A 21688-nucleotide genomic window follows, 5' to 3' on the forward strand; every position below is an offset into this window, starting at 1 on the left:
TGAAGCAGGCTTAATTCAGGGTGTTCACAGAGAAAGATGTGGTTTTACCTGAGGCATTTCTTTTATCTTGTTCACGTGAATCTAATGTTTCTTCCAAAGGATACTTGAATGGGCAATTTTTGTGACTCAGGAAATCAAAGTCCATTTTCCCTAGAATATAGGCCCTCTAGGCCTGGGATAGTCTCTAATAATTCTGCACACAATTGCAGTCTAGGAGGGGGTTCCTTCACACGTCCAACAATTCTCCGACACCAGCTGGGTGTCCTACACTTCAACCCAATTCTGACCCTATCTACCTGGAGATGGCATCAGATAGCACAGGTTGAGGGCTCAGTCCTATAAGATGCCAATTGCAAGCCCAGGTTGTTACCTGTGCTTCTGACCAACGGCTATAGATCAGAGGTTCCCACGACCCTCTGCTTAGGTTTGATTAATTTGCTAGAGCAGCTCACAGAACTCAGAGAAACACTTTACTTACTAAATTACTGGTTTATTATCAAAGGATGTAACTCAGGAACAGCCAGATGAAGAGATGCATAGGGCAAGTTATGGGGAAAGGGCGCAGAACTTCCGTGCCCTATCTGAGCTCCCCAGTCTCCGTGTGTTCACCAGCCTGAAAGCTCTCTGAACCCGTCCTTTTGGGTTTTCCTGGAGGCTTCATTACACAGGCATGGTTGATTAAATCATTGGCCGTTGGTGGTGGATTCAACCTTTAGCCCCTCTCCCCTCCCCTGACATTGAGGGGGTTGGGGGCACTGAAAATGCCAACGATCTATTCATGGGTTCCCCTGGTAACCAGCCCCAATCCTTAGGTGCTTTCCAAAAGTCACCTTATTAACATAAATCATAATATAACATAACATAATCAAAACATAACATAGTGGTGGAAATGGCTTGTTATGAGTAACAGGTGCCCATTTCACCTTTATGGTTCTGAAGCATTTTCGGGAACTGGGGACAAAAGACCAAATACTATTGCTCTTCTAGCTCAGGAAATTCCAAAGGTTTTGGGAGCTGTGAGCCAGGAACCGTGGACAAAGACCAAATATATGTGACAAATATATTTCAGTCATCTGAATTACCAAATATATATATCTTATAAATCACAATATTGTACCTCTGTACTGATTTTCAGTATTTAAAATGTCTCATTTTGAATTCTTTATTGTAAGACACACATCTTTGTATTTAACGACACTTTGGGATGGGTAGTTTACTCCTTTTCTTGATTTTTTCCCCTCATTTGTTTGTCTATGTATAAGCTTTTTGGAAGTGTAAGGGACTGTAGAGCCAGTTTAGTCCAAGCAAGTTCAAGAAAAGAAAAGAAGAATGGTGTATTTAAAGTCACTCTGGACAGCCTTCCTATTCAGGAGATAGAAAGCAGGTGGACAGATCTGTGCATCGTCAAGAGAAGCCACTCTAGCTGCCTCTCCCAGCCAACATCATGATTCCTTCATCCATCAGTGGATAGCTGGATGTTTGGATCAGTAGATGTTTGGAGAAACCAACAACGTGAAAGAGGAGAACCCAACGAGCCAAGAGAACAAGAGGTGTGTTGGATGAGAGAGCACAGGGGCGAGGAATTTCAGTTAGCATTCTTGTTGAAATTCAGTGTGGTATCACCTGACCTAAGATAAGAAAGTGCTTCTATGGAAAAGGAAAAACCAGAGTACAAGAAAGCTGATTGAAAATAGAAGGGAAGAGATTCTAGAGAAATCAAGAATAGGTACACTCCATCCATCATCTAATAGAAGTTCCAGAAAGAGAGAAAAGATACAGGGGCTGGGATGATGTAATTTTAAAAAATAGAAGAAAAGTCCCCCAAGCTGCAGAAAGGATCAGGTTTTTAACCCTTTCTCCCCTGTCCCCCATTTCCCCAATTAGAAAGCGGTTCTAAGTATACTCTACCAAAGAGAAAGGAAAAATTCAGCTTTCTTACAAAGGAAGGAGAATCATACTGGCTTTGGATTCCCATCAACAACCCTGGATGATAAAGATTAAATAATCCTTAAAATCTGAAGGAAAAAGAATTTGAACTTGGTTTGGGTGCAGAATTGTATCAATGAAGTGAGAGGGCATGAACTGAGCGATTTTACTGCCACCTAAGAGAATTTATCAGTGATGTTTATACCAAAACATAAAATGGATCCAGGGAAGGTGATAAATTGAAATACAAAAATTGGCAACTGAGCATTACCTAGGTAAAAAAACAAGCTAAGAAAGCTAGAGAAAAAGAAAGTAAGACCCAAGTCTTACTGATACAGAAAATTATGCTTCAATCAGCAAAGTTTGATGAAAATGACCTTTCCTCAGAGTGTCCAGTCCTACTGTGTGCCTCTGCAGTGAAAAATCTTCACAAAATCCTTTCTAATGCTGTTTATTGATAGGGTTTAGAAACAACCTGCAGACACAACACAGAAGACTTAATTTAAATTTTAGAACAAACTGTAAATATTTTATCTGGAAAAGTTAAACACTGGTATATCCTTTAAAAATAGAGTATAACAAAAATTAGGTAATGGAAGAAGGTAGTTGTGCTAATCTCATGGATATGGTTAAAAGTCAACAAGTCAAGGCATTAGGATCTATTATTCAAGCAATTAGCACATTGGTTAAAATTGTAATGGTGCACACTGGGAAACACAATTGAGTTTCCGCTCTTTTCTAACAGTGGTTAATTCTGCTGAAGGAAGGGGCCTGGCTGTGGATAAAGAGTATTTTATAATATCCTTTTTTTTTTTTTTTTAATCAATTGCATGCATTATGTCAGTTTTCATTTGTTTTAAAGTTTTTAAGCTGAGACCACAGGAGTGGTTGGGGTTGGTCTGGGCAGCTCTAATCGGGGGCTTCCCGTGCCTCCACCTACCCTTTCCGTCTCCAGAAGACCAACCTGCCGCATGCATTGTGGATCCCAGCAGCTCCTGCTTTGTCCCAGATTTGCTCTGTTAGAATTCATCACCAGATGATCTTCCCACTCCTCTAACGCCGCCCCCTTACTCTGTACCAATTGTTCCTTCCTTTTTCCTTAATTCCCCAAATTTCTTCAAAGAGAAATCTACACTTCTTGACTCCCTAGCCATCTCATCAATTCCCATCACTCTCAGACCCACTGCAGAATGACTTCAACTCTCTGCCATTCAGCTGAAACTTTGCCAGTCTTTATTTGCCTCCGACTCTCCAAAATCAAAGCTTTACTTTCGATCATACTTGATCTCTAACAATAGTATCCCTTTAACTGAGGTCTGAGAACAAATCCTATTGGATTTCCCAGTTTTTTATGATTCTTTTTAAAATTTGAGATTTCCTTTCCATGATAATTCTAAAAGAATAAAATCTTCCAGAATAATCTGGACAACCACCTTATACCACTGTGAGGAATCAGAATATCCCACCACAAAATGTGTCTCTTTGGCTTGATTATTTTTAAGAACAAAAGACTCAGGAAGAAACTTTGACCTTGCCCCTAACTACCTAAAAGAATTTAAGATAGAAGGGGCTACTCAAGGAAGGAGCTAATGCCATAGATCACTGTAGTATAATATGAAGTAGGTGTGGTGGACAGGGAGGAACCTCGGAAGGCCCATTTGATCAACGTCCTCCCCGGGTGTCATTGTCTTTGCAAAGTGTGGCAGACATTTGTTTACCAAACATTTGCTTTCCCCTCCCCATGTGAATTGCTTTCCTCCTCTTTGAAGTCCCAATCCACTACCCCCAACATCTTCCTTTGTCTTTAGCTGAAGATGGTATTTAAGGTGGTGGCTTTGGCCATTTTGGTGAGTTACTCAGTTTCCTGGGTCTCTCCCATGTATACATGTCATTAAATTTGTTTGATTTTCCTCTGTTATTGTGTCTCATGTCAATTTAATTCTTAGACCAGCCAGAAGAACCTAGAAAGGTAGAGGATATTTCTTCCTCCCCTACAACAGCATCATGTTAACACCTTTGTAACCACCACCCACGTGAAGATATGCATTTCTAGCACCCAGCAGGCTGCCTTGTACATCTCAAGTGTCAGCTTCAACCAAGATTTGCATATGTCATGCAAGGAACCAAGCCAAGCCTGTTACCTCTAACTTATTATTTCTCACACTATGCTCTGTGGGCCTATTCCTCTATGTCTGTGAATCAGTTTCAGAATCAGTAGACAATGACATCATATGCAGTGGATTACTGCCCCTCCCAATGCCTCTTTTTTTAGGTATCTTTATTGAGATATAATTTACCCAATTAAAGTATACAATTTAATAGTTTTTACTATATTCACAGGGTTGTGCAATCATCACCATGATCAGTTTTAGAACATTTTCATCACTCAAAGGATATGTACACATTACCAGTCCAGTCACTTCCCATGTCTCCTCATTGCCCATCCCACCACATCACTAGGCAACCACAAATATACTTTCTGTCTCTATCGATTTGCAGTTCTGCACATCTCATATAAATGAAATCATACAGTATGTGTGGTCTTTTGTTATGGGCTTCTTTCACTTAGCATAATATTTTTGAGGTTCCTCTGTGCTGTAGCACATATAAGTACTTCATATCTTTTTGTTGCTGACTAGTATTTTATTGTATGGATATACCACATTTTACTTATTCATTCATTAGTTGGCAGACATTTGGCTTTTATGAGTGTTGCTGTGAACATTCATATACAATTTTTTTGTGTGGCTATGTTTTCATTTCTCATGAGTACATACTTAGGAGAGGAATTGCTGGGTCATATGGTAATTATAGGTTTAACTCTGAGGAAGTGATAGAATGCTTTCCAAAGCAGTTGCACCATTTTACCTTCAGACCAGCAATGCACAAGGGTTCCATTTTCTCCACATCCTTGCCAACATTTGTTATTTTCTGGGTTTTGTTTGTTTTTTATTATAGCCATCCGAGTGGGTGTGAAGTGGTATTTCATTGTGGTTTAGATTTGCATTTTCTCAATAACTACTAATGTTAAGTGTCTTTTCATTACCTAGTGGCCATTTGTATAGCTTTGGAGAATTGTATATTCAAGTACTTCACTCGTTTTTTAATTTTGTTGTTGTTGTTAAATTGTAAGAGTTTCTTATATGTTCAGATTAATTCCTTATCAGATATATGATTTTCAGAAATTTCCTCCCGTTCTGTGAATTGTCTTTTCGCTTTCTTAATAGTGTCCTTTGATACTCAAAAGGTTTTAATTTTGATGAAGTCAAATTTTCCAATTTTAATCTTGTTGCTCATGTTTTTGGTACCATGTCTAAGAAACCATTGCCAAATCAAAGGTCATAAAAATTTATGCCTATATTTTCTTGTAAGAGTTTTATAATTTTTGGTTTTATAGTTAGGTCTTTGATCCATTTTGAGTTAATTTTTGTATATGGTGTGAGGGAGGGGTTCAACTTCATTCTTTTGCATGTGGATATCCAGTTATCCCAGCACCATTTGTTAAAAAAACTATTATTTCTCATTGAACTTTCTTGGCACCCTTGTCAAAAAATTTGACTAAATATAAGGGTTCATTTCTGGACTCTGGATTTTCCATTCATCTGTATGTCTATCCTGTTCCAGTACCACACGGTCTTGATTATTATATCTTTGTAGTGAGTTTGAAATCAGGTAGTGTGTGTCTTCCAACTTTGTTCTTTATTTTATTCAACATTGTTTTGACTATTCTGGGCCTTTTGAATTTTCATATAAGTTTTGAGATTGGCTTGTTAATTTTTGTAAAGTAGTCAGTTGGGATATTTTTAGGGATTGCATTGAGTCTGTAGTTGCCTTGGGGAATATTGCCATTTTAATAATATTAAATCCTCTGATACATAAACATGGGTGTCTTTCCATTTTTTTAGGTCTTCAGTTTATTTCAACAATATTTTGTAATTTTCAGAGTATAAGTTTTGTATTTCTTTGTTAAATTTATTCCTAAGTATCTTATTCTTTTTGATGATGTTGTAAGTGGAATTGGTTTCTTAATTTCACTTTCAGATTGTTCACTGGAAGTGTGTAGAAATACAATCGATTTTTTAATATGGATGTTGTATTCTGAAACCTTGCTGAACTAGTTTATTAGTTCTAATAGTTTTTTAGTGGATTCCTTGGGATATTCTATATACAAGATGATGTCATGGGCAAAATAGATAGTTTTATTTCTTCCTTTCCTTTTATAGAGATAGATGCCTTTTATTTCATTCCCTTGCCTATTTCTCCTGGCTAAAACCTCCAGTAAAATGTTGAATAGAAGCTTCAGATTGGACACTTGTCTTTTTCCTGATCTTAGAGAGAAAACATTCAGTCTTTCACCGTTAAGTGTTATGTCAGCTGCAGGTTTTTCATTATGTGCCCTTTATCTGGTTGAGGAAGTTTCCTTTTATTGCTGGTTTAAGTTTTTTGTCTTTTTTGGTCATGATTGGGTGCTGAATTTTGTCAATTTTTTTCTTTTTTGTATCCACTGAGATTATCATGTTTTTTGTCTTTTATTGATATGGTGTGTTATATTAATTTTTGGATTAAACCAACTTTGCATTCCTGGCATAAATCTCACTCAGTTAAGATATATAATACTTTTTATATATTGATGAATTCAATTTCCTAGTATTTTGTTGAGAATTTTTGTATCTATATTTATAAGAGATACTGGTCTGTAGTTTTCTTGTGATATCTTTGTCTGGTGTTGGTATCAGGGTAATATAAGACACAGAAAAAATGAGAAGTGTTCTCTTCTATTCAGTTTTTTGGAAGTGTTTGTGAAGGATTAGTAAATGTTTGCTGGAATTCACCAGTGAAGCCAACTGGACTTGGGCTTTTCTTGGTGGATGGTTTTTTGATTACTATCCTATTACAGGTCTATTCAGAATTTTTATTTCTTCTTGAGTAAGCTTTGGTAGTTTGTCTGTTTTGTCTAAGTTATCTAACTTGCTGGCATATAGTTGATCATAGGAGTCCCTTATAATCCTTTTTATTTCTGTAAGGTCAGTGGTAATGTCTCCTTTTTCATTCCTGATTTTAATAATTTGAATCTTCTCACTTTTTTGTTTGGTCAGTCTAGGAAAAAGTTTGTTAATTTCAATGAGATTTCCAAAGAACTTTTGGTTTTATTGATTTTTCTGTATTGTTTTTCTATTATTTATTTATTTATTTATTATTTTGTGAGGAGGACTAGCCCTGAGCTAACATCTGATGTCAATCCTCCCCCCCTTTTTTTCTCTTGAGGAAGATTGGCCCTGAGCTAACATCCGTGCCCATCTTCCTCTAGTTTATATGGGATACTGCCACAGAATGGCTTAACAAGTGGTGTGTCGGTGCGCGCCCGGGATCTGAACCTGCAAACCCCAGGCTGCCGGAGTGGAACGTGCGCACTTAACTGCTTGCGCCACTGAGCCGACCCCTCTATTTTTTATTTTATTTCCACTGTAACCTAATCTTTATTTTATTTCCACTATAATCTGATCTTTTCTTCATTTTTCTTCCCTTGGGCTTAGTTTGTGCTTTTTCTCTATGAAGGTGGAAGATTAGGTTACTGATTCAGGATCTCTGTTCTCACTTAATATACGTGTTTATAGCTATACTTTCCCTCTAAGCACTGCTTTAGTTGTATCCCCTCAGTGTCTTTTTGACATTTTTTGCTCCCCTGGAATTTTGTCACCTTCTCTCCTGTTTTCCCCCTCTCCTTACCACTCCTTTGTGACCCCTTTTCTGCCTGGTCCTTACTGAAAATAGCCAGAGAACTTGGCTCTAGCAACTGTGCTAAGTGCTTGATCTTCTGTCGTCTCACTAAACCCCCACAGCAGCTCTGTGAAGCAGGTGGTGTCATCATCTCCTTTTTCTAGCTCTGACAACTCAAGTGCAGAAAGTTTAAATAATTTGCTGTGTTCTCTTACTAGTATACGTTAGTTCTGACATTTGGTCTTCTCTCATGCTACATGCTTTCTTCCTGGGAGATTTTTATTTATCATAGAGCTATTTATGTATGGCTGATACCCAAATATTTATCACTAGAGTAGACCTCTCTGCCGAGCTTCCAAGCTGATCCTCAGTCGCCTACCAGATATCTCCACCTATTTGCGTTACAAACCTGACCCAGTCACAGCTCCTTCCTCCTCACTGTCCACCACCTTTTCTCCAAACCTGCTTCTCTTTTCTGCCTTTTACCTTGGTTAATGGTGTCACCACTCACCTGCTCTCTCAGCTCTGCCCCCAGATGTCAGCTCCCACCAGCTTTCTGCCATGGCATGAAATTCTGCTCTATTCCTGCCCTTGTTCCTCTCCGTGAAGTCCTTTCTTCTGACTGACGTGTCTTCCATCACTTCACCATCTGGCAGAGCCCAGCCCTCTGTGAAATCTTTCCTGATGGCCCCAGATGGAACTAGATGCCCCACCAGGTTCTTCTCCTGACTTGTTGATGGCTTTACCACAGTGTCTACCAGGTGGGGTATAATGTATCCTTTCCTGTGCCTATCTGTCCTCCAGTGTGTGAGCTTCTATTGGGTAAGCACCAACTTTGCATAGTATCTAGAGGGTGTTTTATAAATGCTTGTAAAGTGAATGAATGATTCTGAGGGAGAAGAATATAGTTTGTAGTTCGGGAGAAACTGTTCCAGAGCTGAGGATCAGTACGGAGTTATTGCCCCAGACCTATCTCATATATTCACACTGAACTTTATGCTCTTTCGCGTGCCTGTCTCCTGTGCATCTTTCCGGTTCCTGCTCCCGTGCCACCTCCTTAGGAAGTTGTTCCTGATCCGAGGTGTGATTAGGTTCCTGCAGACTTCTCTTCTGCAGCACTGCTGTGAAGTATTTATTAAGTATTTGTGAAGTTATCTTTTCCTGTCTGTCTGCTCCACTTGATCCTAAGTTCCTCGAGAACACAGCCCCTGCCTTAGATCGGTCCTTGGCCCAGTTGTGTGCTGGCCCCTTGCCCAGAACCTGGCCTTTAGGGGACACTCAATAGATATTTCTTGGACAAATGAATAACAGTAGCTATGAATCCTTTGTTTTTGTGTTTAATGCTTGCTTTTTGTATTTCGGTCACCAGTTTAGTAATGGAGACACCTTGGCACGGCTGACAACGTATTCACTAAACACAGAATGAGTGTGAGCTGAAGACCAAGAGCTCTTTTAGAGACTTGGGGATACAGAGCTTATTAAGTTCCAGCTAGATGCTCACACTCCAGTCTGGAGCTAAATAACCATAATACAAGCAAGGCTGAGTGAGGACCCTGCCTTCCCAGCACAGAGAGAGGCTCATTCTGAGGATGCAGAGATCAGTTTCAAACCAGACTCCATATATCATTGCATTTTTTAAAATGTAGAACAGTTTATCACAATGCTGCATTCTTGAATTGATCATATTGATCTCATGAACATTTAACAGACGGATCAATCTCCTAAGCAGGCTTTCCCACAGTCGTTGCTATTAATGAACTTCCTGACCTCTTTCTATATTCTCTTTTAGCATTGATGCTTCTTCAGTTTCTTGGTAGGTCTGAGATTCCAAAGTGCACCAAGAATAGCTGAGTATTTAATTGAGCAGGTTTGAAGGCAGATGTACATGGTGAACCCAGAGAGAAACCAGGAGGTGGGGTGCCGCTGTCCTGGGCTTTGATCTGAGGTTCTGTCTACCAGTAGACATATTCACAGCACACCTATTTACTTTCATGGCTCCTTATGTTTAACGATTGTCACTGGCCTCTGAAGACGCCTTTGTGGAGCAGGCCTTTATTGCTGTCCCTCGGTTACTCTAAGATGAGAAAGTGAGAGTCAGCACAGTGGTTGCCTGGAGAAAATGGGTTCCATGCTTCACGTTACCATGTTATTTGTCTACTTTAGTTAAAAAAATATTTAGATGTTGCTCATTTCTCCACTTTTTTGTGTGTTCTATGTCCTTCCTTACCAAAGAAGGGACAGGAGGAAAGATGTTTGCTCACCTGTACATGAGGAAAGTACATTCACCCCTTGGGCTAGGGGGGATGTCTGTGAGGGAGGGAGACTGCATTCTACTCCATTGTAATGACCATTAATCGTCATTTATATTAGTGTCTTGGTAACAGGATTCCTATGATTCTTAAAAATAAAGCATCTATAATCATTTTAATTTTGATGAATGAAAGGACCCTCCACGCTTCCTAGTTGCTGTCAACTCTTGCCGCTTGGTGAGACCATGTACACGACGGGCTGAGTGGTGCATAAGCCTCTGGAAGCAACCCTCTGTCCAGGTGGCCTGTGGGCGGGTGAGGTGGCAGCCATCCTCCGGCTTGCGTCCCAGCCTCACCAGTAGTGCTGTGTGAAGTCGGGGACATTACGTCGTTCCCTGATTCCTTCTGTTTCCAGTTTCTTCATTGTGACACAGGAATAATGATGTCAATTCTGCAAGGTGGTGAGGATTTTGTGAGTTAATATAGACACTGAATAAATTTAATAGCATTCTCCCTCCCCCTCCCCATCCTTATAAAAGAAATCACATATTATTATGACCAGTACATTGGGTGTTCACAGTACTTCAGTTAAAACAATAAAGATACACTGTGATTGTGTGTGTGCGTATGTGTTGTGGGGGTGTTAATTTCCATCTCCCCATCATCTTCCCTTGATTCTGCCTCCCTTGGGCTGACACGGCATCTTTCCCCTGGGCATAGGGGGATGTGTGAGCAAAGATGCTCAGAGTCGTGGTCCAGTAAGAAGAAAGAGACTGGCTCCAGTTAGCCACTGAGTAGATCTACTGCCCTCTTAAAAACCCAGTATTGACTATAATTATTGGATTTGGAATTAAAGAATTTTTAAGTGAAATTTGAATTGTTCTTATGTTGGGAGAATGAAAGCAAACTTGATCAGTTCAACCTTTTTTTTTAGATAATCAGAAGAGGATCAAGTAATACTTTTCAAGATTTCTTTTATTTTTTTTTTAACTAATTCTCTCAAATGTCTGGTTCCTTTGCTAGGTGCCTCCAGGTTGATAGTTGGAGCCCTCAGGCAACATGCCGGAACAGAGCAACGATTACCGGGTGGCCGTGTTCGGGGCTGGTGGTGTTGGCAAGAGCTCCCTGGTCCTGAGGTTTGTGAAGGGCACGTTCCGGGAGAGCTACATCCCCACTGTGGAAGACACCTACCGGCAGGTCATCAGCTGCGACAAGAGCATCTGCACGCTGCAGATCACCGACACCACAGGCAGCCACCAGTTCCCCGCCATGCAGCGGCTCTCCATCTCCAAAGGGCACGCTTTTGTCCTGGTCTACTCCATCACCAGCCGGCAGTCCTTGGAGGAGCTCAAACCCATCTATGAACAAATCTGCGAGATCAAAGGGGACGTGGAGAGCATCCCCATCATGCTGGTGGGGAACAAGTGTGACGAGAGCCCGAGCCGAGAGGTGGAGAGCAGCGAGGCCGAGGCCCTGGCCCGCAAGTGGAAGTGCGCCTTCATGGAGACGTCGGCCAAGCTCAACCTTAACGTGAAGGAGCTCTTCCAGGAGCTGCTCAACCTGGAGAAGCGCAGGACCGTGAGCCTACAGATCGACGGGAAGAAGAGCAAGCAGCAGAAGAGGAAAGAGAAGCTCAAGGGCAAATGCGTGATCATGTGAACGCCCTTCCTGTGGGAGGAGCACTCGCCTGTCCCCGGCGCCTCCCCCTCCCCCTCCCGCGTGAAACCCACAGTCGTCAGGGTAGCATGTAAGATGCCCACGTGTTAAATATTGCATTTTGACCGAGACGTGCCCTATTGTCCTTAAGAGGGTATTTCACACCACCACCAGTAAGCACCCCCTCTCCAGAATCAGGGAATCCGCCAGACGGTTAAAATGAAAGCCAACAGGCTTGGCATCACAGGGAACTGAGAGAGGTGCCAGCAACTTCTGAAGGCATCGTTTGCCATTAGAAGGCAGGAGGGCTCGTACCCCCTGGAAGCAGCGTGTGCTGAGCGGAGTGACTGTCACCTGCATGCATGTGAGAGCATGTTCACCTGGAGTTGCAGGCCCTGCCCCCAGACCAGGTGTTTCCCTCGGCTCAGAGCCACTGACATCCTTTGGGGAGGGGAGGGGTGGGAGGAGGTGAGAAGACCAGGCCCCCATCCACTCCGTGGTTCTTTAACTGGATTAAAAATAAAATAACCCCACCTCCCCCAGAGGATGTCCACTGTAATTGGCCATGAGCCTTGCTGGCCGTGAGCCTTGCTACCCTGAGGGGTGTCCTCCCCTCACTAGACCGAGTTAGCAGGCGTTGTTTTAACCTTTTAGAGTATTTATTTTCACATACAGTGATGAGTTCACGAAGAGCATGCTGCTCTGTCAGAAATTCCTCAGTGTTTGAATGAGGATATTGTGACATGACTAAAACATCGCAATAACGCTCCTGTGTGTCACATGTAGAGAGTTTTAGAAATGGGAAGTTTTCTCCCGTTGACCCATGAGGGGTAAACTTCCTCCAGCCCTCAGATTTTAAATAAAAGCAATTAAAGTAACTGTTTTTAGACAAGTTTTTTCCCCTCCAAAATGATTTCCTTCTTTTAAATAACTCATTCTGTATTGAGCCGACGAAGGCCCTCCGAAGACCAGAAGCACATCCGTTTTTCTAAATGACACGAACATGCATCTGCCATACTTTGCACCTTAATGAAATACTTTGAAACAGAGGTTGTTCACGGTGTTTTTGGTGATCTAATTATAACAGAAGTGTGTTCCTGGAAAATGTGTTCAGGTCATAGTAGCTTATCTTGCATGTTCCATTATAAAGGCAATATTTTATATTGGACTCCATTATAAATGTTCCATTAGAAATGTCATCTAAGAGCTGTTCAATGCAGTGTTCACTCTGGAAACAATTATCTTTTCCTCCTAATGACCCCGTGTGCATTCTTAATCCTTGAAACCAAATTGCGGCCAGTGCTGGTTCCTGCATGCTGGTTTGGAGACGGGTCAGTGGCTGAAGACGCGGGGAGAGCCGGCTAGGCTTGATTGCTCTGCCTTTGTAGCGTCTGGTTGGCTCTGCTTCCCGGAAAGTCCCACCAACAGGGCCTGTGAGTTCTCCTGTTTGTTCCAGTCGGCATAGCCCATGCTGGCTCTGACTCTGGAATCGGCCTTTCAGCCGTCCTTCCTGTCGCCCGCCTGGCAGGCAGAGGAGGCTGAAGTGCCGCCCGCTGGGCTCGCACGGGGGAGCTTCCTGCTGTTGGGCAGCAGCACCAGCCTGGGCAGAGCTGTTAAGTCTGGGACGTTTGCACACCCCCCTTGGGCCTTCTTCTCTCCTGCACCTGCTATGTCTTGACTGCCAAGCTCCATGCTCTCAGCATATCCTAGATTAGCCCTTTCTGGTGAAATTTCCTTGCTTTTGTCTCATCCTCTGGGCTCTACTAATAACTCATCCTTGTAATGTATTTAGTGTGTGGGAGGCACCTTTGAGAACCAACAGCTCCACAGTCTTTCCACCACCTTGGCCTCCTAGAACCAAACCTGAGCAGGGAGGGTGTGGATGTGGCCTGGGCTGGTGGAGCCCAGAACGCCTTGGCCAGACCTTCGAGTCCTATTGGATGCACCCTCCGGCAGGCTCATTTGTTCCAAGTGGCTGTTCCACAGCCTTCACAGTGAGATCTAGTTGGCAGATTTTCTAGAACATTTGTCTTTCAACTTGTCTCTACTTTTTTTTCTATTTCTATTCTCACATGTTATCAATTTGTGATTTGGATATGGGTTAAGTGGAAGAAGATACAGGGCTTCACGGCCAAAATGGGGTTTAGAAATTGGGGGTGGGTTCTTTCTAACAGTAAATGGGATACCTGTCGTGGGCTGTAATGTCCATAAGGCTCCTGACATGAGCTCTCTCTGCTGACCGTTCCTACTGACATAGTCAAGATTTCTTTCAGCCCTCTCAAGTCGGTGTCTATGTTTTTAAGTGTTTAGACTTCATCAATATGAGAAGCTTGTAATTATTGAAAATCTTATCTCATTCAGGACACATTTTATTCCTTTGTATTTTGCCTCAGTTTATCAGAAGGGTACTGACACATCGATGATGGGTCTTTGTTCTGATATCATTTTCTATGAACTGCACTGAGGGTATTGATGATTTTCCCAACAGAGTCTTTTAGGAGCTCCCCAATTGTCTCAGGGCTTGAGGAGTTATTTCCACTGAATCAGATGTTTCAAGTGTTGATGTGGCCCCATCCCCGAATACGTAGTTGCGGTTCTTGAGAACATGTCCTACATTGCATATGGGCACAGAAGATTTTGACCCAGCCACAATAAGTTACAAAACTCAGAATATTGCTTTGAAGATGGCTCTCTGGGGATGAGCATGGGGCCCCATGAGTTCTCTCTGTCCCGCCAGTCCCTCCTTCATCCGGTGACAAGCCATGGGCGTGCCCTGGGCATGCATGCAATACAGCAAGACCAACACAAGAGCAATATTGAATTGTTCATTAGATCCAAAATTATATATATTATATATATAATTTATATTCCTGCATTTTTGAAGTATAAAGTAGTACATTGTAAATATCTGTAGGCTAGTATATTTGTTTCACCATTTGTAATAATTATGAAATTCTCATTCTTTATAGAACAAAAAATGTAATAAATATTAAAAAAATTGCTCTGTGATACTTAATTTTTTTCCCAAATTTGTAACGTGTTGCTCTACATAGGCTCTCTGGAAATATCCATAACTAATGGGACACATGTAAACCCTGGACACTCCATCCTGAAATTCAGTACCCCACAAAGCCAGTATGTGGACAGAGTATTTACAGAGCATGACTTTTATACGTGTGGGATATCAATGTGTATATTTATATTTAAGGTGTATTTATTGTTACAACTCTATTATCATACTTTATCTACTCTACAGTTATAAAAATCACCCTTGCATACAAGTTTCTAGTTACTGGTGATGTTCTGAAAATAATGAAACGTATGAAAATAAAGCCTCAGTTCTGACGCCTTGGCTGGAAGGTGCTGTTCTGTTCTTCAGGGTGTAGTGGGTGTGGGATGGTCTGGACCTAGTTCTCCTGCACCAGCTTTCATGGGCTTATGGACTGCAGAGGAGCCTGTCAGGCTTTGTGCTCTGGGACTGGCGACAGCAGCTGCCCTGGGGTGTTCCGAGGAAGGTTTCCCATCTGGTCCCTGTCACTGGGCTGACAGGGTGCTCCAGGTGGGGTCAGGTGAAAGGGAAAGAGTAGCGGCAGGGCCCTCCTTGGCCCAGAACAGAAGTGAAGAGAAGAAAAACTCCTCTGTCATCCTGTCTTCTCTCCCCTGGCCTCCTCACAAGGGCCCAGCTGTTAAGTGGGGTTGCTATAGAGGCCCCAGCCCCGTTCCTGGCACAGCTTCTGCTCGACACTGTTGGTCCTTACTCTTTCTCGACACTAACTGTGATATAAAGCTGACTTTTGGTAACACAGGAAAAACAAATCAACAACTAGAAACAGCATCCTTCCTCTACCACTGATGGCTAGGTGACTGTGGGCAGGTTCTTAACCTCACTGTGCTGCTGCAAAATGGGAATCAACATGTGCAGTGTGCGTGGCCCTGAGGATTAAATTAATGATAAGCACAAAGCACTTAGAGCTATCTTGTCACATTTGAGCTTTCAATGGAAGCAGACAAAGACCCTCAGACTAGGTAGGACTCTGGAAGATCTGTGGCAGTGTGAAAATTAATCTGTACAGTTACAACAAGCAACCAGAAACTTTCCGTTTCTTTAGGCCTCTTGAGCAGCTTTTGGTCTTGATCTCGGTCGGCATGCCCTTCCTCGCTCCCCTAGGTTATTATTGCTACATTATTCAGGAGTTTCTCCATTTATGGAGATAATTACAATCAGCAGGCCCCATTAGGCCCCATTAAAGGGCATCCCATCCGGTACTTATCAAGCTTTAATGTGCAAGTAAAGCACTTGAGGACCTTGTGATTCCACAGAGTCTGAGTCGTTAGGGCTGGGTGGGGCCTGGGAATCTGCATTTCCAGTAAGCTCCCAGGTGATGCTGATGCCACTGGTCCACAGACCACACTTTGAGTAGGAAGTCTGTAATCTACTTGTACTCCAATTTTGCTGCACGTTGGAAGCACCTAGAGGAGTTTTCAAACCTACTAACACCCTACCAATTTCTGGGCCCCACCCCAGAAATCATGCTTTAGTAGGTCTGGAATGTGGCTTTGGCTTCAGGATGTTTAAGTTGCCAGGTAACTGAAATGTGGAATGAAGTTTGAGAACCACTGCTGTTAGCCAAGTTTAATTGGGAATGCCTGCCAGCTCCCTAAATCTTCAGGTGGGAGGTTGCTTGCTAAGTCAAGTTGCCCTTTAATGAATATTTTCCAGGCCACAAATTGGTGGAATTGCTGTGAAGGTCCTAGCTTCTCTATGTATAGCGTCTCCAAGATTGGCGTGGAGGGAAAAGAATTGTTCAAGCAAATAATCCATAATCAATCTATAAATCAAAATTGGGGTGAGTTTATTGTGAGCCAGGTCTGAGGACTAGTCTGGGGCCTGCTTTCCCCAAGGAAGAAAGGGCACCAAAGAAGTGGGGTGTACAGAGTGGTTATATACAGTCTTGGAACAAAGAGCATATATCACATATGATGGGAATATCTCTTTTACTGCTGTCATGAGAAGCTTAGCTGGCACAGCAGGTCAGTAATGAATCCTTAGTTTCCAGGAAGAGATGCTTATCCTTAAAGAAATGCCAATGTGGGGAAAGCTACCTCCCTACCTTTAGGGGCATCATTCTCGTCTTTGGGGCATAGTAAGTGTTTATAGCAGATATACAATGCATGCTCAACAGGCCATGTAAGGCCCTTTTGGAAAAACAAGGTCATGCCAAATTAGTCTGACCCAAATGGCTTCTTCATATACTCCAGTATATCCCATTGCTTGTCATTTATTCCCCAGTATAATCCCGGCATAGAGCTCCCACCCATGGGCACCACCTAAAGGACTTCCATCAGCTCTGAGCATGAGGTGACCTCACTGGTCTTGGGTCTGAGCCCCAAGCTATCCAGAGTGTCCCATCCTTGCCTGGCGCAATCCCAGCACAGCACATGCTCCATTCTTGACAGCTCCTCAAGTTCCTTCGATACCAAAGACCCATGGACCCCTTATTAATCATGCCTTGGCTCTGACTAGGTGTTGCTCTGGATACCGTGAATTCGAGCCAGTGGTCAGAGCTTCTCACATTCAGCACTCAGTAGCTACTGCCAGGACCGTGTCCACATTGTCAACTTAAAAAGCAAATTCACCTGTTATTTTACCCTCAAAATGAGTTTATTCAGGAATAGCCAAAAGAACTGAAATTCGGGGGTGCATGCTACGGCAAACCTTAGACAAATCCAGAAGACAAAGCAGGGGAGCTGCTTTTATAGAGAAAAAGGGGGAGTAGGATGGGGCTGTCTTAAAGGAAAGTCCATTGGAGGAAAGTAACAGTGTAGAGTGGGCATTGCTTCTCATTGGCTGAGCTGCAGCGTTTCTCATTGGCCGGGCTGTTGCCAGATGAGAAGAGAAATCTTCCTTCAGTAAAGTAGTTGTACTTTCTTTAGGAGACGCAAGCATAGGTCTCTTCCTGTTTGGAGTAATTGATGACCTATGATAGGGTGTGAGAGCTCCCCCTGCAGGCTTTCTGACCCCAGTTTAGTTAAGGTTTCTTTTATTAATTTCCACATCATTCCGTTGACCAGAGGGAATGGCTCTGCCCTGCTGCGCTACTGCTTCAGACTGGGGCGTGGCCTCGCATGCCTTCTTATTTTCAAATTTCTGGATTGTTCTCAATCACTTTCCCATTCCATTACCTTTTCTTAACTAAAAGAGCCCTTTTCTCTTTGGAGGACCCAGAGAGGCAGGCATCTGCCTCGGATATTTTAATATAACCTCTGTTGTCATAATGATAACAGTTATTGTTGTTGTTGTTACTGGTTTGCTCTTATATCTCCTTACACTCCCTTTGCCTCAAGGAACGTGAAGGGGGTTGACCCAGGTAAACAAAGTAAACCACCAACTTCCAGCTGAACTTCTGTAAGGAGGGAGATCTGGGAGTCAGAGAAAAACCAAATGGAGACAGAGCCACTCATAATGAATGTAAGATGGACATTATGCAGTTTCTTTATTGGGGCAACAAAGGGATACACAGTAGATGTGAAACATTGATTGCTTTCTTGTCAAAAGTCAAGATTATATTCTTCGCAGTCTGTCTAATAACAAAGATGCATTAGCTTTCAAGAAGTGTCTCTTGAAAGTGCCAAGTGCTCGCTAGCACTCAGTGTGTGTGCACCCACACACTCACTCAACCAGAGTAATAAAACAGCTCTCAGAGTGAGGTACTGCAAAGTATCCCCAATACCCCCATGTGACAGCCATAGAGTGAGTATTAGGAACTCTGAGGAGCACAAGGAAACGGGCTTTGAGATATGGTTGTCACTGTAAAACTGGCAACATGCGGTTATAGAGTGGGTGTGCCAAAATGCACTACTCTGGACAGGCTGTTTCTCTGCTCAGAAATCCCTTCTTTCTTTCTTTCTTTTCTTTTCTTTTCTTTTTTTTTTTTTTTGGTGAGGAAGATTAGCCCTGAGCTAACATCTGTTGCCAATCCTCCTCTTTTTGCTGAGGAAGATTGGCTCTGAGCTATCATCTGTGCCCACCTCCCTCTATTTGTTTATATGTGGGACGTCTGCCACAGCATGGCTTGATAAGCGGTGCGTTGGTCCACACCCGGGATCCGAACCCTCGAACCCTGGGCCGCTGAACTGCAGTGCACGAACTTAACCACTATGCCACCCAGAAATCCCTTCTTTCTGTCCTCCTGTTCCATCCTTGTATGTTAAAATATTTTCCTTTATTCAGGCCGCCATCCAATGACCTCCTCTATGAAGGCTTCCCCAGACATTTAATTCAAAACAATTCTCTCACTCTTCAGAATTCCACTTGATTCTTGTTTTTCTGTCCTTTATGGCTCTTACGATGTGTTTCATTGTGCTGAAATAAGTTTTGCATACATCCTGATTTGTTCTGCACTATTTAACCTGAAGTCATTGCAGAACCCTCTGCAGCACCCTGAGCTGTGCTTTGGACCAGTAAGTGCCCCACAGACACTTGTTAGAATGAGCAGCAAACCCCACCTAAATGTTCAAGGCGGGATTCTGGGCAGGTCCTCAGACACTTCCATTCTGCCCCATCTGGGCACAAGGTAGGACTGCGCTTCTTGTCCCCTAGCTGTCGAGCGGGATCTGACCATTTCTGGCCAAGGAGCTGTGAGTGGAAGAGACACCTGTCATTTCCAGGATGGAGCATGTCATGGCCAACAAAAGGCCCTCCAGAGTTCTCCTTCCCTTCTGCCATGGGAGCAGCAATGTTCCAGACAGTGGGAGTGAGGACAAGGGTGAGAAGGGAGCAGGGCCTCCTATGGATATATAGCTATATATGTATGTATATATATATACTAAGCTGTTGAGATTTTAGGACTTGTTACGGCAGCATAACCCACCCTATCTTGACTAATACATTATTCCTAGTTTGTAGTCTCAAAGATTAGCATTTCCTTCTCATCAACATTTTCCTCTTAAAATAGCAAATACATAAAATATATACAATACAAATAAATACAGTACTAGGAAGGATGAAATTCTTAGAACATGCCAGAGTCAGACTTGTAAAGTGTTTCTTTTATCCTCTTTAACAGATCATTAAAAAAAAAATTCTCAAATTTAGGTTGACTAGTATCAACTAAAAATAAATTAGACTACAGAGATGATGCAACCAAGTCGGTCAATTGGATGACAACTCTTCAGGCGTTCAGGAATATCTTGCCGTTGTCCCATAAGCCAGTATGGTTCAGGATGTGGCCAATTGTGTAGCCTGTAGGCAGTTTCATAGTTTTCAAGGAAAAGAGAGTGAAACAGTTTTTTTTATCTTATAAATTTTACAAATATGAAATATAAAACTAATTGACTTTCACAGAAATCCCACTGAGTTCTTAATCAGTTGTGTTCTCAGCAGCTGTTCCGGAGCCCCTGGGACTTCTGTCTTGTTATCCAGGCTGGTGTTCTATTAACATTGTGCATTTCATCTTGCTTAGAATATTACCAAGCTTGTTGTATATACTTTCTTGTGTTTTTTAAATTGCATTTTTTCGTTTGTTAAATCATTAACTCATGATTTAATGAAGCATAAAGGTAGAGAGAAAATAGTAGCAAAATACTAAACTTATAATGGTCATAAGGCGTGAGTCCGTCAATCTGTCATTATGAAAATTTTCTAGGACAAGAATCTCTCCCCCAACCAAAAAAAAAGTTGTTTAGGAAATAAGACAAAATATCTGATGATTCGATATTATGAGTCTGGACATATCATGCCAGTGAGTTGATCTTTCAGAAAGTTTATTAATTCATCGAACTTTCACCACCATTAGTAAACCAAGCAAGATCCCATTGTTTTAACAGAACAAATGCAAAATAGTGATTTTAAGTGTAAAGTTAATGAATCATTGCTAAAGAAAATGAATAAACCAAAAATTGCATTTTTTTATAGCAGAAAGAGACACAAGTAATGCTGTCACAGAGAGGTCTATAAAACCAGACTCAAAGTCTGTTACAGATGTTCTCAGAGAGAAAGCACAACTGGTTTTGTTTAAAATTCCTTTATTTATTGTTGGATATGGCATAATCCTAATGGTCTGCCTTGTGTAAGAGCAGTGAGCAGTGCATTAGTGTGTTGCTGGTTCTGATCTAGAGTTGGACCAGTTCACAACCTGCTGGTGGGATATATGAGGGATCGACAGAGAATCCACACTATAGGAGATGGTATTCTGTTGTCGTCATTAATTGGTGATTATTTTGTAAGAGGTGATACGCTCTGCAGAAGGTACCCTGGGGTCAGTACCAGTGGGGATGAGCTATGACCAGCATGGAAAGGGGGAGGTTTTACTTGAACCCCAAATCATGTAGGCGTCACTCTCCAGAGCAGTTGGTGGTTAACAATATGCCTCCCGCTCATGATTTATGGTTCAAAGAAACAGTGAAAATTGTGAATATAATCCTCTCACGGGCACCAGCATCTTGTTGGTCTTCTATGTTTAGGAAAAAGTTGAGGTGGGGATAGGGCATTTAGCATGCTGCTTTTCAGCCCTGAGTATGTTGACCATTGAAGGGAAAGACTCTTACCAAGTTTTTGACATTAAAGATGAGTTAAACTATTTTCTTTTTGATACTGATAATGTCAGTAGTATGACCAAGTGACATATTTTTGGAACACATTGACTACCTCAACAGCCTTGAACCCATGACTTTAGGCCAAGATATTACGGTTTTTTGGGGTTAAGGATAGCACATTATGTGAGCTTTTCTGACTGCATATGGCAGCAAGATCTCAAATATTTACACAACATAGATTTTTATTCTTTGCATATGAAAGGGATTCAGTGGCTTCACGAAATCATAAGGGATCCACATTCATTAGAAGCTTCAGATCCCCCTTCTCCAGGGTATGGGACACATCCTAATGGTCCGCAGTGGCTGCTGGAGCTTCAGCCACCAAATCCTCTGAAGGCTGGCAGCGAGAAGATGGACACAAAGGAAAGCGTGCATACTCCACAGCACTTCTGTTGACCCCTCACTGAACAGAACTTATTCATATAGCCACTGCTAGTTGTTAGGGAGACTCTCAGAGGCTGTCTTTTTATCTGGGAGGCAATGTGCTTACATAGATATTGGGGCTTTGTTATTAATAAGGGAAAAATGGGTATTGAGAGGCAGCT

The 21688-nt window shown here is 42.2% G+C and overlaps 1 protein-coding gene across 1 annotated transcript in view; it reads left to right on the forward strand.

Annotated features, from left to right (window-relative positions):
* Positions 1 to 12019, forward strand: part of DIRAS2 (DIRAS family GTPase 2) — a 28942-nt gene extending 16923 nt beyond the window's left edge. The window contains exon 2 of the mRNA XM_004428314.3: positions 10917 to 12019. Within this exon, the coding sequence (XP_004428371.1) occupies positions 10953 to 11552 (600 nt within the window). The 5' untranslated portion in view covers positions 10917 to 10952 and the 3' untranslated portion in view covers positions 11553 to 12019. The remainder of the gene's footprint in view (positions 1 to 10916) is intronic.
* The last annotated feature ends 9669 nt before the right edge of the window (positions 12020 to 21688 follow it).

This window comes from Ceratotherium simum, chromosome 20, assembly GCF_057802395.1.
Source record: "Ceratotherium simum simum isolate JZ-2026a chromosome 20, ASM5780239v1, whole genome shotgun sequence".
Lineage (NCBI taxonomy): Eukaryota > Metazoa > Chordata > Mammalia > Perissodactyla > Rhinocerotidae > Ceratotherium > Ceratotherium simum.